General features: G+C 43.6%; 2 protein-coding genes across 3 annotated transcripts in view; one reads left to right on the top strand and one right to left on the bottom strand.

The window, feature by feature from the left end:
* Positions 1-5,754: 5,754 nt before the first annotated feature.
* On the bottom strand, positions 5,755-14,541 carry ZADH2 (zinc binding alcohol dehydrogenase domain containing 2). The gene is made up of 2 exons (XM_030966057.1): positions 13,447-14,541; positions 5,755-7,529 (listed from the first exon to the last, which is right to left on the bottom strand). The coding sequence occupies exons 1-2, from the start codon at positions 13,746-13,748 to the stop codon at positions 6,605-6,607; spliced, it is 1,227 nt and encodes a 408-aa protein (XP_030821917.1). The 5' UTR covers positions 13,749-14,541; the 3' UTR covers positions 5,755-6,604.
* Positions 14,350-16,592, top strand: part of TSHZ1 (teashirt zinc finger homeobox 1) — a 57,775-nt gene continuing 55,532 nt past the window's right edge. Inside the window, exons 1-2 of one of the 2 annotated variants that reach the window (XM_030966024.1) lie at positions 14,350-14,612; positions 15,992-16,592. The exon at positions 15,992-16,592 is cut by the window's right edge and continues 682 nt beyond it. The gene's annotated coding sequence lies outside the window, so the exon portion shown is untranslated. Of the gene's footprint in view, positions 14,613-15,208 lie in introns of those variants that run through there. The other variant, XM_030966031.1, reaches the window with a different exon arrangement.

Below are 16,592 nucleotides of genomic sequence, written 5' to 3'. Positions count from 1 at the left end.
AAGTAGAAAAGTCTCACCTGCAGAATAGGTGCCAAGAGCTCATGCTCTTTCCAAGCCTTTTTTGTTATTACTGGACCCTGCAGTATTCAGTGAAGTGGCTCAGTGAAAATTCCCCTACAAAGACTCATGCAAGCTTCTTGTACACAGCCCATTTGTAATATTTTTTTAAGACCTACAAAAAAGAGAGAGAAAAAATATGCTATAAACCACCACTAAAACCTCTGGGCTGTTATGGATTGTGAGAAGGTTTCTTGCAGTCTGCCAGGATCCATGCTGAGTGCCTGGGGAGCTGAAAACTGCTCTTGTCCTGTGATAAGGGCTTTACATGAAGCAGGCTCTGCTGGAGGCACAAGAACTTGTGTTGAACCAGCACTGCCAAAATGCCCCTTATATGCAGCATCAACTGAAGTGACATCAAAAATTCTCCTGCCCTATACCCTAAGTAAAGAATGTGAGTTTAATGGGGAAATATACATTGAAAAGTATAACTGAGATCAAGATATTGTGTGCCTAGGCCATGTACACAGAACTGTGCTGTCTCTCCCTGAGAACCAACAGGCTGTACCTCACAGTTTCTCGGGTTTTGCCTTGGGCCTGGTCTAGATGTACTTCTGCACTAGTAAAACACAGCAAGTGCAGTGTTTACCCCCTTTGACATTACCATTTCATCTGGTCTAATAAGATCCAGCTTTTATTTATGTGTGTAGCTGCGCCTGTGAGAGGCAGGAAGAACACACCAGCTGAGGAGGAAAAAGGAAAAAGAAAAAAAACTATTCCCGGGTACCTACCCAAGGAGTTAATGCATTGGGGCATATGTGAAGGAGTTAAAACACTATGCAGGTACAGATCCTATGGCAATTACAAATGTTATTGAAATAAAAACCAGAAACAGGAAGCCAAAAAACAGGTCCCTAAGGCAGGCATCTGTCTTAAATGATATCATTTGTCAAGTTTCCAGCATTTTGTGGTTGTGAACACAAAAAGAAGTTCTGTGTTACACTAAGGACATTACATACTCATTAGTCGGAATGTTCCTGAAGTACATAATACAGGATTTTCATTTAATAAGAAGCAGCTACTTGCAACTGCATTGCACATAAAATAAATTCTGGGCACGCTAATTGCCATTCAAGGATCTTCTACCTAATTTTTGACAGATTTTTCTTCCCCTCCCCCCTTAGACTACACTGCAAAAATTGTAAGCAGATTCTATTACTAAAGTTTTAAAATCTTTGGAGAATATTTTCTTATTTCTGAAATCTGAATTTCTTCAGTCATGAATTATGAAGATTTTAATGCAGATATTAACGAACAAAAGAAAAAAACCCAAGTTATCTACAGGAATATTGTAGCAAGAAGTGGTGTAGTAAGAAGGCAAAATACATACATATACATATACATATACATATACATATACATATACATATACATATACATATACATATACATATACATATACATATACATATACATATACATATACATACGTGTCTCTTGGTACAAGCGTGTCTCTTGGTACAATAACTCCCCAAGTCATCCCCCCCATCTCGAAGAACAAACCTAGCTTTAATTAATTGGTTTAGTTCCTCTATCTGAACACTATTAGTGCATTAGTTTTAACTAATATATAAGCTTCCCCCTTGCTGCCCTGCCAATGACCTTAAGCTTCACATGGTAGGAAAGCCACTTGCTGTAGAATAGAAAAGTAATTTATCCACCATGATTGTTCAGCCCTGGCCCCTCTGTAAAACAGCAACTGACAATTGTGCTGTGTTATGGATGGTACGTTTGTGGTGTGTACAATAGTGTGCAGAGCATCAAACTCACTTCCCTGAACACTGCAGGCAGGATTTGAAAAGTGATCGTAGAGAGAAGCGACCACTTGCTGAGCGATGTCTCTCCATTTCCAAATTTTTTTTCCAAGTAACTCCCCCCTTTTTTTTTTCTCAAAAGCAAGATCAGTGCTGTTTTCTCAGCTTAAGAGCAGTATGTAGTTTTCCATTCATAAAAGTATGTCATAATAATAACAATGAAAAAAGAGGTTTCATTGCTTTTATTTTACCTGGGATTTCCCTGCTTCTTTCCACATTTCAGCATTTAGCATATTCCCTCAAAACATAATAAATTTCTATTCTGTAGCTTAAGGGATCCATCAGTTAAAATGTTAGTCTTTCATCTTTATTACCCTCCCATTAAAATGAAAGAAACCGGGACACACTTCAGTTTAGAAGAAGCAATTTAGTTGGTAATGTCCTTACTACTCAAGTCTTTACAAAGAGAGAAAGTGCATTATTGCTTATATTTCACACATCTATCTGCATAAGAAGCAACTAAAGCTTTCAGACACATATGATATTAAATTTAATAATATTCTTTGATTAGATTATTTTATTACAACATTTTTCCATTACTAGTCATTTCCCATACACATTTACATTCATAAAACCTGGAGGTTTTTCTTTGTTTGTATGTGTTTATATGTATTCATAAAGCAAGGAAAAGATTTTCTGGTTTGCTATAGCTGTTAGATTCGAAAAGAACAGATTAATAACTAGCCACCACGTAGGACTAGGTTTTCTTGTACACTGCACCAGTAACCCTTTGCTATAATGAGGACACAAAGAGGCTCACATCAGGCTGCTCCTCTTCTTCATAACTCAAAAGCGTCACAGTGGCAATAGCCTCTAGTGCTATTTGTCTTTAGTGCAGTTGTGACACTTCGGCATGATCCATAATTTGGCAGCTATTTACCGTGACATTTCCCTTCAGTGCAGCCATAACATTCAGTGAAGCCATTATTTGGTTCCATTTACCATATAAATTGTATTGTCGTGCATGCATGCTAGCAGCTACATTAGGTACCTGAAAATGAGTAAATCTTGTAAAATAGATACTAACAGCTATTCAGCAGAGAAATTTCTTTACTCCTCAGACAGAAGTAGGAATATATATAATATCTGCAAACACTACTGCAAACTTTTCCTTGAGAGATTGCAATTATCTGTATTTACATGACACAGCAGTTATTCATATCCACTTACTAAATATACACTTTATGTGCATATACATTACACACATTTGCACGCACACAAACATACAGCAAACTACTGCTTGGTAGAAACCCAACTTGATTCAAAAAGGTATTAGGAGAATCCAGCATAGCAATTAAGTAGGAAGCATATCTGTAAAATGTGCTGAGGGTTGCAAGCCAGGAGAGAGCGAGTGAGTACGTGTGTGTCCGTGTGCGCGTGCGTATGCACACATGTGACAGACTCAGGAAAAAAGCCAGCTCTTCATCTAGTTCTTTGTTGTTTTTCCATGGAAGCATATGTGTGTAGGGAAGGGAAATTCGGTTATTAGCCTCAGCAAACAATGCCAGATTCCTCTGTAGCAAATTCATTTAGAAAGGTAAAATTAGGATGTAGTGCTAGCAACCACATCTCAATGAGCTGCTATTATTAATAGTATTATTATTTAAATCCCTGCTCTCTACATATAGTATACTTAGTACTTCCAAGGCAAATGTATTATTATTTTTAATCATTTAAGTCCCCACTGTGCACACAGCTTTTAATACACCTTTTTTGCAAGCATATTAAGTGTATTGTTATTAATCCCTTGCTGTGACTCTACAGTATTTCTTCTCCTTGTATGTTCAATGTCCTATCATCATTTAAACCTCTCAGTGTGTGCATGCCATATACATTTTCCTAGGCATCTAATATTTAAACATTATTTAAATCCATCATAGCTTACTTATTCAAAGGCAGCCCTGCTCCCACAACTTTAAGTACTTTTAAATAAAGAGAAGTTGGGTTTTTCCCCCTGCTGCAAGACAAAATTTATTACGAAACTCATCAAAAAGGCCTTATCTGCATGTTTAAGGAATACTTTTCACCCTCTCTGCATTGATAATGCTCTCTTTCAGCAATGTGAAGCATAGAAGTGGTATCTTTAAAAACAAAAAATTACTTCTTCATTCCATTTTCATTCATGGAACAGTTATCATGCTGACCCTGAGCTACCCCTTCAGCTTAACATAAACACTTGACGAAAAAGACAAGCCCAATGACCACAGCCTATCCTAAACACTAAGAAATTTGTACATTGGCTATCCAAGTTATGCATACAACAAATGTAATCCTTTTATTAAGGCTGTGATCAGTATAAAAGTGCTAAACAACAATCTGAAGCCAAAATTAAAATGAGCAACATGTCATATCTGAATATATATGTGTGAACCTTCCAAAGGTCCCTCTCTTCTCCTATTTTGATCAGTGAAGAAGCCTGGGGCAGTTGCATTATGCAATGTTATATATGAAGTAACATATTAAAAAGAAAGTGGAATGTATGTCCAAACAGAATCCAGTTACAGGAGGAATTTTCTATGACAAAAACATATGGAATTCACTGCCTCAGAAACAGCAAATCTATTGAACCAACAGTGATCAACACATCTGAAAGTTGGGCCACTGGATGGTTTTGGCATTTGACTGCAGGAATTTAATTTGAAAAAATTAAATTTTTTAAATTAAACTCATGCAGCTCTTCTGTACGTATCACAGATGTAACCAATTGGTTTGTTTTTTTTTTTTTATTTTGCCACAGTACATCCCAAACAACCTTGCTTTTTTAAGATGCATTTAATGACCAAGGACTTCACTTTATCCCTGAACAAGGAAAGATATCACACATGCCTGGAATAAAATGCTGAGAACTTTGAATGCTCTGTATGATACTTGAGTGTTGGCATCCTTTTAGCATTCAGCTGGAAGGCCAATATACCTTTCTAATTATGAAAAACACAAACACAACACAGTATTTTTATTATCAGAGATGAAAGAGGAAATAAGTTTCTAACAGCAGATCTTACTTAAAACAAAAATCATGGTGGCTCGATGCTCACCTTGAGTAAGAGAGAAAAATGGTCACAAAGACTCAATCCATCCCACCTTTACCCAAAATCACCAAAGTGAGACTAAAACTAGTAGTCAGGCATGGCCCAAGAAAGGGACAATTCTCCACTGTACACAATTCTTTATGATGCTAATGACTTATGTACTAAAAATTTACATTAAGAATGCACTAAATCAAAATTAAAAATATTTTTCTGTCTGCACTACTGAATAAAATCTATGTTTTCCTATGTTACAATCAAAAATGGTGTGTACAGCCAGTCCTGAATAATGCCCTAAAATTAAGTTTACCCTGGATTTTTTCCTTCAAGTCCTAGCCATTATCAGTCTATCATTATATTTATTATGAGGCATATGATCTTAGGAAATTTCCATCTCTTCAACAGGATACAAATGAATGTAATTTCAAAAGATGTGGCAAAATTTGCCTTTATTATCTTAAAAGTTTGCTATGGAAAAAAATATGTAGAGCAAGCAGTTTCAAGTATTTTATTGTTCTGGAAAATATTATGCTTCTAGCTGGAATCCCCACTGTATGTACCATTAATAATATTCACTAGGCGAAGAAGAATTTTTGAAACTTTACAAAACCCTTTAACTGCATCCGCTGGAAAATCTATGGCTGAGCATCAGTACATGTACCAGGTATTGTGACTACAGACCTAAAATGGTCCCGCTGCTTGTAAGAGGGCTTCTGCAGAAGCAGTATTTGGTAAAAGCAGAAATCCCTTTCCATTTGAAGAATGATCAGTCAAATAACTCTAAAAAACAGAATATCTGAAAAAGAGCTAGTCAGCAAGAAACATATAATTATGAATAAATGCCACAAATATTTAAATAGCTTTTAAAACTTTATTTAATCTTCAAAAAATATACAGGGCATGAACACACATGAACACGGCTCAAAATCCCATTCCAATCATCTTTAACTACTCACTAAAGGGGAGACTGGACAATAAACAGTAACAGTGGAAAATGAAAAGGCAACAAAATGAGACTATATTGCAACTTGTAGTTAAAGATTTAAAAGAAAATTGTGCAGTTGTTTATAGTTATGAAAGGCAGGATTAAAAAAAAAAGTCAAGTTGCTTAATATTACTGACATGTCAGAATTGGAGGATAAATTTCCCTGTGTAACCAGTCAAGGAATATTACTATGATCCATGATGCAACTGAATTACGATTATCATGTTTGTGACAGAAAATCAAGAGCATTTTTTTCCCAGAAACTTCAAAAGATTAATAGAGCAACCCAAAGATACAACTCTTTACTTATTCTTGTTCTAACAATTTTATTTTTAAATCAGGGAATCAAAATTGCTGAAAGATTTTTTTCTGAGCTGAACTACAGATGAAGTCTTATCAAATCAGGCTGACAGACTAAATCTGCCTCTGCATCAAGACTTATTCTGTCAAGAACAATGTTCTTGTCTCATGCTAACCTAAGTGACAATATCAAACACAGGCCCATTATGTCCCTGCTACAGCCACTGATTTAAGCACTTTTAAGAAAATAAAAACAAACAAACAAAAAAACCCCAAACAAACCCATCCCTTTTTATTAACACTTTAATTCTGGTTTTTAATATAATATCCATTACTAAGCTTAAAAAAAGAAATCGTTTCTAGTAAATCTGAGGCATAAAGTGCCCATTTTCTCTCTTCTGATTTATATCATTGTTCTGTTTTTACAGCTTACTGTTGACAGAGTGAGGTAATTCAACTACAATTTTTCCAATGTTTTTTCCCATGTACATGTAATCTACAGCACGGAATACAGATTCCAAGCCAGTGAACTTGCCCTCAGGAGACATGTCTCCAAAGTCCACCTCACAAACCAGGTCTCCTCTTTCATACATCTTGAGCAAATGCTGCAGAGCCATTTTGTAGTCAGAAAGGTAATGGTTCAAGAAGAAACCCCGGACGCTAGCAGACTTCTTCAATAGTTTTGCTGGCAATAACTCTGCTTTAACAGGCTGGAGGCCAGTGGGGTTTTGGTAGCCAGTGATAAACCCAATAACTATCAGGCGCCCCTTGATAGCCAAGGCATTGAGAGCCAAGTCAAACATCTTTCCTCCAACAGATTCATACACCACATCCACACCTTCGGGGTAGTCCTTCCTAAGCACAGATTCAACATTTTCAGTTTTATAGTTGATGGTACGGTCACAGCCAATGGATTTCAGAAAGCCACCCTTTTCATCACTGGAGCAGGTTCCAATTACATGGCATTTTGCCTTCTTTGCAAGCTGCACAGCGAACTGGCCTGTTCCTCCAGCTGCTGCTGTCACCAGAACCTTCTCGCCTTCAGACAGGTCTCCCAGCTCTTTCAAACTGAGGTATGCAGTTGCGCCACTTACCATTAAAGTGAGAAACTCGGGTTTCACTGAGGGTAGAGGGACTGCTTGTCTGGCTGGCACAACTGTGTACTCAGCAAAGGAACCTGCTTTCACGTAGGCCACAGCCTGACCCACCGAGTAATCTGCACTAGCACTGAGTCCTAGCGCTACCACTTCACCGACACCTTCAAAGCCTATATCAAATGGGGGCTTAACTGAGGCGTCATATCGACCAGCTGAGTAGTTTATATCAGATGCATTGATGCCGACAAATCTAGAAGAAAACAAAAATGTTTTAACGAGATTTACTCCTTACCAAGTTTTCATTGTATGAGAAACCTTATATTCAAATTTGTGGGATAAGTACAAGATTTGTTCTAATTATCTATATATTTGAATAATGAGCAAACTCCAAAGATTACTTTCATCAGACTTCCATAGTTTCCATTCTGTTATTCTAGAATTACAGACAAATTTTCTAAACAAAAAGAAACAACAAGAAGCTGTAAAAAGTAAAACCCAAACCCAAAACAAAACAAAATCCCTTATATTTTCCTTAGGTTCACTTGACCAAGCTAAAGAAGCTGAAAATAAATCTGTAAAAGATTAAAGTGTGAAAATTAACGGACCACTTCATACAAGATTTCAAAACACAGAAGAATGAAACATGTAGAGCAGTAAATATGTGGATTCTGGCAACAAATTTATATTTTTGAATATAATAATACTGTTAATGACTAATGATCATATTAACTATTGATGTCATTTGCAAGGTCATGTTACTGTAGGCAAGTACTTTTTAATTGATGGAGTCACTGCAGCAAATTTGCCTTTTGATGTAGCTAATGTCAATGTTAAAATATTTTTCTTTATATAAATTACTCGCAACACTTCAAAACAACCTTGCACAGATGGAGTAAAATTGTAAAACTGAATATCAAGTCCTACTGACCTCTAACAGGTGAAAATGGATGGCGTTTTTTTTTTAGAGAAAGACAAAGATATTCTCACAGCTCGATTAAGCGCTAGGAGATAATGCCTAAGACAAAGTTATGATCTAGCTCAAATACAAAGATATTTTTTTAAAGTAACTATGTACACAGGCAAGAGAAGAGAGACTAGGGAAGGTTCTGCTAACTGGAAAATGTAAAAAAGAAACACATGAAACAGCAAATGCCAGGACTGTTACTATGTGTGGATGTGACAACCTAAAAGGTGTACTTGACACCATGCAAAAGCTGCAGGAGTAGGCAAACAGTGCACTTTTCATTGTTGCAGCCAGCAACAAGCTCAGCTCGTATATGTGTGTAGTTTTAAATTGCTTGCACACAGAGCGGGGAGAACTAAAACCGCTTTGCTCCTTTTGATGTTCTTCATTCTTTACAGCATGGGGAGCCTCAAACTTTCACCAACGTTATGTATAAAAAGACACGTAAGTGTAAACATATCCATGCATAAAATAGGTAAAAGTGACTGTAGCTCTCCGTAATCCTGCCTTTAACTCGCCGCTCTGCCGCAACAAAAAATGCCTACGTCTTGTCCGCAGATACAAAAAATCTTCTCTTATCCCGCTCTGCGGTGACTCCCGTACAAGAGTGCTAAAAGATGTATAAAAATTGGTAACGGAGTTGCAGATTCCCGTGTCCCTCGGGCGCCAGGCGAGACGTGCCGGCGCTGCACCAGCCTCCTCCCGCTCTCACACCCCAACTTCTGGGGAGGGCAGCGGAGGGTGAGAGCCCGGTGGGGAGCTGTGCTCGCCCCCTCACCGGCCCCACGGCTTCGCCTAGCCGGGGCTCTCGGTAGCTGCCAGGCCAGCCCGGGGTGCCCGCTGTGCCCCCGGCCCCAAGCCGCAAGGGAGGTCCCGGCTCCCCGCTGGGCTCAGCCTCCCTCCTCCCGCTCCCGGCGCGCGTCTGCCCGGGCAGGACGCGGAGCAGCCGCGCCCGCGGCTGGGGCAGCGCACCCCGACACGGGCAGGCAGCGCAGAGACAGCAGAACAAGCCCCCCCCTGGTTTTAAGACCTTCCCCTTCTCGGCGCTGCGCGGTGGCGACCGGAGCACAAAGGCAGGTAGCACAACCAAACACTCCGAGAACAAAAACTTTGCGTGCGGGGAAGGGGCAAGTCGTGCGGGGGGCCGGGCGCCTGCCGAGTAGGGCTCCAGCACACGCACCGCTGCTTTTGTTCTGCAGCCGGAGTCGATGCGAACCCTTCCCCGCCCGGGCCGCAGCGCAACTTGTGCGTGCGGCTGCGGGGGCCGCAGCGCAACTCGGCGCTGCCCGGCCGCTCCCCGCCGCGCCGGGCAGGGGATGCGGGCTCTCCGCGGGGCCGGCCACCACCTGCCCTCCGCACACTCACCCGTGTGCGCACACACACACACACACACACAGACACGCACAGACACGCGTGTTCGCACACCCGCTCCCTCCCCCGTCTCTGCGGGGCGGCCGTGCCACGGGAAATGATCCTCCCTGGGCTTCTGGGTTCATCACTATTAATCAGCGCAGCCTGCTGTCTAGCCCTCCCCCCCTATTTTTTTTAAACCTCCTTTTTATTGTGTGCAAACTCAAAACTCCTGGTCGCGTTGTACGGGCTTCTTCCCCCCCCTTTTTTTTAACAAGATTGTTTAGTCTTAGATTCCTTGCACATTAAAACGATCATACGCACCGTCTGGATTAAAACATAGTGTCTAATTTGCCTTGTCATTCCAGCTGACAAAAGTGAGGTGGTAGGATGTGTGTGCAGTTTCACAGATTATTTTGCTATTAAAAGTAGGAAAAGGTACGAATTACAGGTTGAAGACCAGTTTACTAACTTCTGAGACTGACGAAAGTAGAGAGCACAGAAGAAACAATTACTTGGGGCGCTTGTGGGTTGTAAGACACCTTCCAGATCTTTTACGTTGCCTTCATTCACTTTCTTACTTTAAATCTGTGCTTTAATTTAGAAGTTACTATTTGAGTTTTGCCCCTTTCATTTCAAGATGCAAACCTGAGGCAGGGTGTGAAAAAAGCCTGAGATTGGCTTTTCTCGAAATAATTATGCACACTGAGTCACCCGTTTTATTTATACTCAACAGTGTTGAAACCCCTCGCACTGTTTATTATAGAAAACAGGAGGACACTGCCGGGGGAAGAAATGCTGTTTTGTGTACCACAACAAAGAGTGAGACACCGAAAACCAGCATCACAGCCTTAAACACAGACAAAACAAAGTCATCCAAACCAGCACTGCGCAAGAAAAACATTATTTAGACCAAACACCCAGCAGGAATAGCCCTCCACTTTTCCCACTGGGACCCATCCCTTTAGTCCCCTGGTTCAAAAAAAGAAACTTTCTCAACCCCTCGTACTCCCTTTTCTATAAACTTTGTTCCCATCTTCCAGCCCAAAAGTAAATTCTTACAGTTATTTTGGCAATGAAATATGTCACTTCATCAATAAAATCTCGAAAATCCTCCAACAACTTTAAGAAGGACCAAACTCCACAGCCTTGGGCCCTTCTCCTGCAATGAAATGGAAAACCCTTGCTTCCACACCCGCCTCTCTTTACCCCCGGAAAACAGGACAAACAGACCTACAAAACTTAAATGGCTTCACTAAGGATTTATCACCTTTTCCCCTCCCCTTTCTCTCCTACACAGAATCAAAGTAAAAAGAAAAAAAAAAAGCTTAAATTAATTTCTAATTCTGAAGGATTTTTGAGTAAAAGATGGGTTATTTTTTTTCCGTATAAAAAAGTAGAAATAAGAGTTGCTGGCATGGCTCTCTAAAGCAGAAGAAAGTTTCCCCTAACTGCATCTTATTTTAAAATATCTATCCACACACAGATTTTAATTTCCTATTCCCATAAATCCCAAACCAGATTTTATTGTGGTGAATGACGATTGTTTTGCATGAAAAGCTCAAAGCAATTAATACTATTCATGGGCGTGACTGGGACAAAAATGAACAAATCTGAAAATGCCCTCTTGGAACCCAAGTCTTTCATTGTTTTGTTTTTAATTGTATGCTTCTACCTATTAGAAAATGTATAGTTGTATTTGAGCTTGGTTGTTTGTTTTCTTAAAAAACTAAATAGGCAGGGACTCATCCCTTCAGGATGGGATAGTCCTTCCTCAGAGTGACAGAGAGAGGGGAAAACATTCAGAACTTGCTTCATGCTGCAGCTTGTACATAGTGAATGTTTTACAGTAATTTAATTCTGTGTCTTCTGTGATATTCTTCAGAAAGGAACAGTAAAGAGAGAAGAAATGCCACAAGCAATACAAAATGTATGAACTCTACATCTAGACTTCATCACTCACCTCTTCCTCCCCTTCATCCCCACACAGGCATGTGTACCAGTAGAGGAACATGTGTAACAGGCTGATGTGTTAAAGCCCAGCAATTGCCTGCCTGAATCTGTGGACCAGCTCCTGCCTTTAGCGTGGTACAAGCCCTTTTACCATGAAGTGTGCAAGTCCCACGAGCACCCAGGGAGCCCATTCAGCAAAAAGAGGGAGAAGAGGGAGAAGAGAGAGAAGAGGGAGAAGGAAAGAGATACATTGGAAGCTGTTAAAAAAAAAAAAGGAATAAATTTTAAAAATTTACAGGAGGGCAGGCAGGGGAGTGGGATGAGAAAGACTCCAAGTGCATGTGTGGGAGGGAGGGGAGTTGAGAAACAAGGATGTTGCTCTACCTTGCATCACCCAAGTAGAGTACTTGCTACTTGTATCTCGAAGTCTTTCGACCTCTTCCACAGAAAGGAATTTAACTCCAGCCGGATGGCTGCTGCACGCCATTACTGTTTCAGTCATTAGTGGATGCAGCAACACAGTGTCTTAGACCTCTGAGGTTTGGAGGGAATTTGGGTCTCAGAAATCCCACTGGGAGATGTCAGCATTGAATTAAAGTGCCACAGCAGCTTTCTCGTCAGCTCCTGGAAGAACCCCTGCTCTTTCTCCTTCTCACTTCTTTGCCCAGTGTTTGTGTGTTACATATGGACACATTCATGTCACACATACATGTCATACATACACACACAGTCACACACTGCCTTAGTAGACCCCGCAGCATTGTTCTCAAGCCAACTTAGCGCTGCTTAATATCTTTAAGCTCCCACGGCGAACATGGCAAACTATGTGTTACTACGATTTCCTTGCTTGACAAGAACCTGAGAGCGCTGCTCTCTCCCGTGCCAGCCACGCAGTCTGCTCCAAAGTTCCCGGAGTTTCAGCTTCCCCTCGTGAGCAGAGAAACCCCAGAACTTCAAAAGACTTAGTTTTAGCGCAAGGAAGGACGGCGTCTAGGTAGGAGGCACCGAGAACAAACAGGTTTTATGGAGACAGCTGGGGAGGGAGGAACGTTTTGTCCTCGGAATCTTCATTTCACGGCGAGCTGGTCACCGCGCCGGACGTGGGATTTACGGTGCATTATGCTAAGCAAAATGTCACCTCCTCACACTTCGCCCGACCCGGCTCCTCTCTAAAAGCCACCAACAACTGCAGGTCCGCGTCCTGCGAGGGAGGCCGAGGGCTGCCCTGCCCCCTCCGCTCGGCGCGCCGGGCTGGGGGTGGTGCCGGGGCTGCCCGGGCGGCGGGCCCGGCCGCGGCCTCCCCGGTGAGTCACGGCTGCGCGGGGGCGAGGCCGGAGAGCGCCGTGAGGGGCAGCGGGGCCGCGCCGAGGAGACAGCGGCCGGGCCAGGCCCGCCCGCAGACCGCGGTGCCGGGGCGCTGTGCGGGTGCGCCGGGGACATACTCATGCCCCGGGCACGACGTGCGTGTAACGAGCCCGGGCAGGCCCCAGGGAGGGGCCCTGCGAGCGCTTCCTCCGTCTCACTCCCTCCTTGCTCCCTGGCACTGCCCGAACATAGCACTCGCCTCTTCCCCCCTCCCCCGCCCCCCGCTTTGGCACAGGGGCCCTGCGGTGTTTTCCTTCGGGCAGGCGCACGCCGGGAGCAGCGCGCATAGACAGACAGACGCACACAGCCCCGCCACAGGAGGAGGAAGTGTCACCCCCACACACGTGGATAGAGTGACAGAGCTGTAGCACCAGCCGTCCAAAACAGCAACAATAAAATGAAATTAACAGTCGCCAGATGGCGGCTGGTACAACTTTGGAGCCGGTCTCTGAAGTGAGGAGAGAGCAGGCCACAAGGTGCCAGGAGTCGGCGGGGGCCGCGGGGCCGGGGCGCGGGGGGGCGGGCGGGGGCTCACCTGTTCCTGACCAGGAGGTCTCCGTCTCCCGGGAGTGGCACGGGCGAGTCCTGCTGCAGGGTGACCGCTTCCCTGAAGTTTTGGCTCAGCTTAGTCACCACCAGCTTCTTCATGGAGCTGGGGATGGACGAGCCCTGGAAATCCAGAAACTGACGGGAGTAGGACATGTCCAGGATGGGCCGCGACCAGCTGCCGCCGAAGGACCAGGCAGGAGCTGCCGTGGCGCAGGACGGCTGCTGCCGCCACCACCACCGGGCTGCCCGGGAGCTCAGCGAAGCGCCGCTTTTCGCGCTAAAACTCATGCCCTGCCTCGGCTCTCCTCTCCCGCCCCGCTCGGCAGAGCTCCGACTCGGGATTCTCCAGGCAGCTCGCAGGACGCGCCGGCAGGAGAAACTCCCCGCTCGCAGCTATGTGTGTACGTAAACAGAGCCCCCGAGTAGCAGGTTCTCCCTCCCCTCCCAGTCGGCCCCTCCGCCGCACGGAGACGCCGCCGGAGGAGCAGAGGCACGATGGTCCCCTGCAGCAGCCGCTCGTCTTCTGCCACCGCGGGCACTACCGAGGGGCGAGGCCGGCCCGCTCCCGCGGCCGTCCGTCCTGCCAGCCCCTGCCTGTCTGCTCTGCCTTGCCAGCCAGGCAGGTGTACGGTGGGCCGGAGTATCTCCTAAAGGAGATAGTGGTAGTGGTGGTGGTGGCTTTTAGTTTGCACCCTGCCTCTGACTAAGGGGTTTAAAAACAGGGGAGGGAGGGGGGGGGGGTAGACAGACGGACAGAGAGAAACGCCTCGGATTAGCTCCCCCACCCCGTTCTTTAGTTTACAAAAAGAGGGTATCTCCCTACCAAAAAAAAAAAAAAAAAAAAAAAAAAAAAACCCCGAGGAATTAAAAAAAAAAAAAGAGTGGGAAAAAAGCACGGTAAATTATCGGCCGGGAAAGGTTAGAGAAGTGGGGAGAAGTTGCAGCTAATCTCCTAATGTTGTTATTAGCCGCCGCCAAGGAGCCGCTGCCCGCGGGCGGACGCTCCGCCCCTTCCGTGCGAAACGTTTCACTTCCTCGCAAGGTGCTACGAATCAACCCCGAGACGGCGGCGGCGGCTCCGCGCCTGCCGCGGGAGGGGATTTAAACGGGCGAAGCTCTTCCCGCCGTCGCCGTCCTGCCGGGAGGGGAAGGGTAACAGGCTGCTGTCAGTTTGCTTGGGTCGCGGGGGTTTCCCCCGATCCCTAATACTGGCAGAAAATCTCACCCTCCCTCCCCCTCCTTGCTTCTTTCTTTCTTCTTAAAAAAAAAAAAAAAAAAAAAGAAAAAAAAAAAAAAAATAGTAATCTGTCGCTGTAGGTTACGCTTGGGTGAGGGAACCTGTGCAGGGAATCAACTGGGTCAAGGGACCGAAGTCAATGTTGTGATAGAGCCGCCAATCCCAAGTTGGTACAACTGCGTGGAGAAAGGCAATATAATAGAGATGTTGCATTGATGTCGCGTGTAGTTCCCAGAATTAACTCCATCCTACCAGTATAAACAGCTCAATGCTTAATTGTGCGGTAATAAGAAGAAAGAAAATCCCCTTCTGCCCGAAAAAGAACAAAACTGCAGTTCCAAGTGCTTTCCTTTAGGAATCAGCTGGGTAGTTTTTATTTGCTTTCTTTACTTAAAAAAAAAAAAAAAAAAAAGGGAAGAACCCTTCTGTTCTTGCAGCTAACATTATATAAATCCCCAGACACATACTGTGCAAAATGTATTAGCAGTATGTTTCATATGCTGCAGTTCTCGCTCTGCAATCTGTTGGTATTTTAAAGTAAGGATGAACTGTAATCTCCCATAAATCATTTTTAATTCAATGCTGGGTAGATGTGTGCCACGGCGAAGTATCATCTCCTGCCTGCTTCTTTTTTTTTTTCCTTTCTCTTTTTAAGTTTGCTGGAAGAAGACCTTTGCTGAAGTTAAATCAGCACATGCGTCTTGCACAGCACTTCAGCAAGTGGATTATAATAACAACCCCCTCAACGCGTGTCTCACATGAGGAATCTTTTATGCCGTGCTGTATTAAGACTTTTTTTTTTTTGTCATATTGTTTAGCTCTGGGAAAGGGAAAAAAATGAAAACAAAGCAATTAAAAAGATTGACAGGTATGGGTTTGTGTGAGACCTATTTGTAATTGTCAGGGTGACGTGGGCAAGAGGAGGAGGAGTAACAAACTGAAGCAGGAAAAGCAGCTCGATGTGTCTGTCTATCAGTTGAGACTGTCTGAGAGCCCTGGGATCCGAATGTGTGTTATATTTCAGTGAAAAGAGAAGAGAGGGAGAGTGGATCTCTTTCTCTCCCAGGAGTTTAGGGGGGGGGACAGTTCACGTTAATCTGTCCCACTCAGTGAATGTCTTTTCTTCCTCCCCCCCTCCCTCTCTGCACACACTCTCCGGGGTTTTTCTTGGTTTTGGCAAATTTTTTGTGTGTGTGTGTTGTTTTTTGTTTTTTTGGTTTTTTTTTTTCTTCTGTTGCAGATCGAGATCAGCAAAAAAAATCCATGATAAAAAATGTGTTTGCATTATATTTAGTAGCAGAAGAATCTTCGATTTGTGGAAGAGAAAAAAAAGGGAGAGCAAGAGAGAAAAGTAGTCCTCTCCGGTGGTGACACTGTTTGATCTGTGACTGTTTGGAAGGTGGAGGAGTGACTGACATTTCCCATCCGGTGTATATGTATGTATGGGGGCTTTACTCCTTTTTATGATTTGCTTCCTTGCTCTTAGACTAAGTGCTGGGAGGAGAAGGAGAGACTGGATCGACCTCGTTTTTTGCACAATGAACAAACTATTACCAACGCAATAAAAAACCAAACAAACAAAAAACCCCCCAACAACAACAGCAACAACAACACACAAATCCACGAGCTTGAAACAAGCCAGCGAGCGAGCGAGAAAGTTGCGCTTTGAGACTCTTTGATCTCGGAGAAAGCCTGAGAGGGGGGGAGTGACTGAATTTACCGTCTCATCGCCGCCGCTTGCTCGGCTCTCCACCGCGAAGAAGAAGAAGAAGACGAAGAAGTGATTAAGAAAAGGAGGGGGAGAAGGGGAGAGAGAAAAAGGAGGAGGAAAAAAAAAGGAACGAAAGAAAGATAATGGATTTGGGCTACAGATTGAACTGATCAAATCTTATTTA

Source organism: Camarhynchus parvulus, chromosome 2 (genome assembly GCF_901933205.1).
Source record: "Camarhynchus parvulus chromosome 2, STF_HiC, whole genome shotgun sequence".
Taxonomy (NCBI): domain Eukaryota; kingdom Metazoa; phylum Chordata; class Aves; order Passeriformes; family Thraupidae; genus Camarhynchus; species Camarhynchus parvulus.
This window is presented reverse-complemented; position numbering and strand designations above follow the sequence as displayed.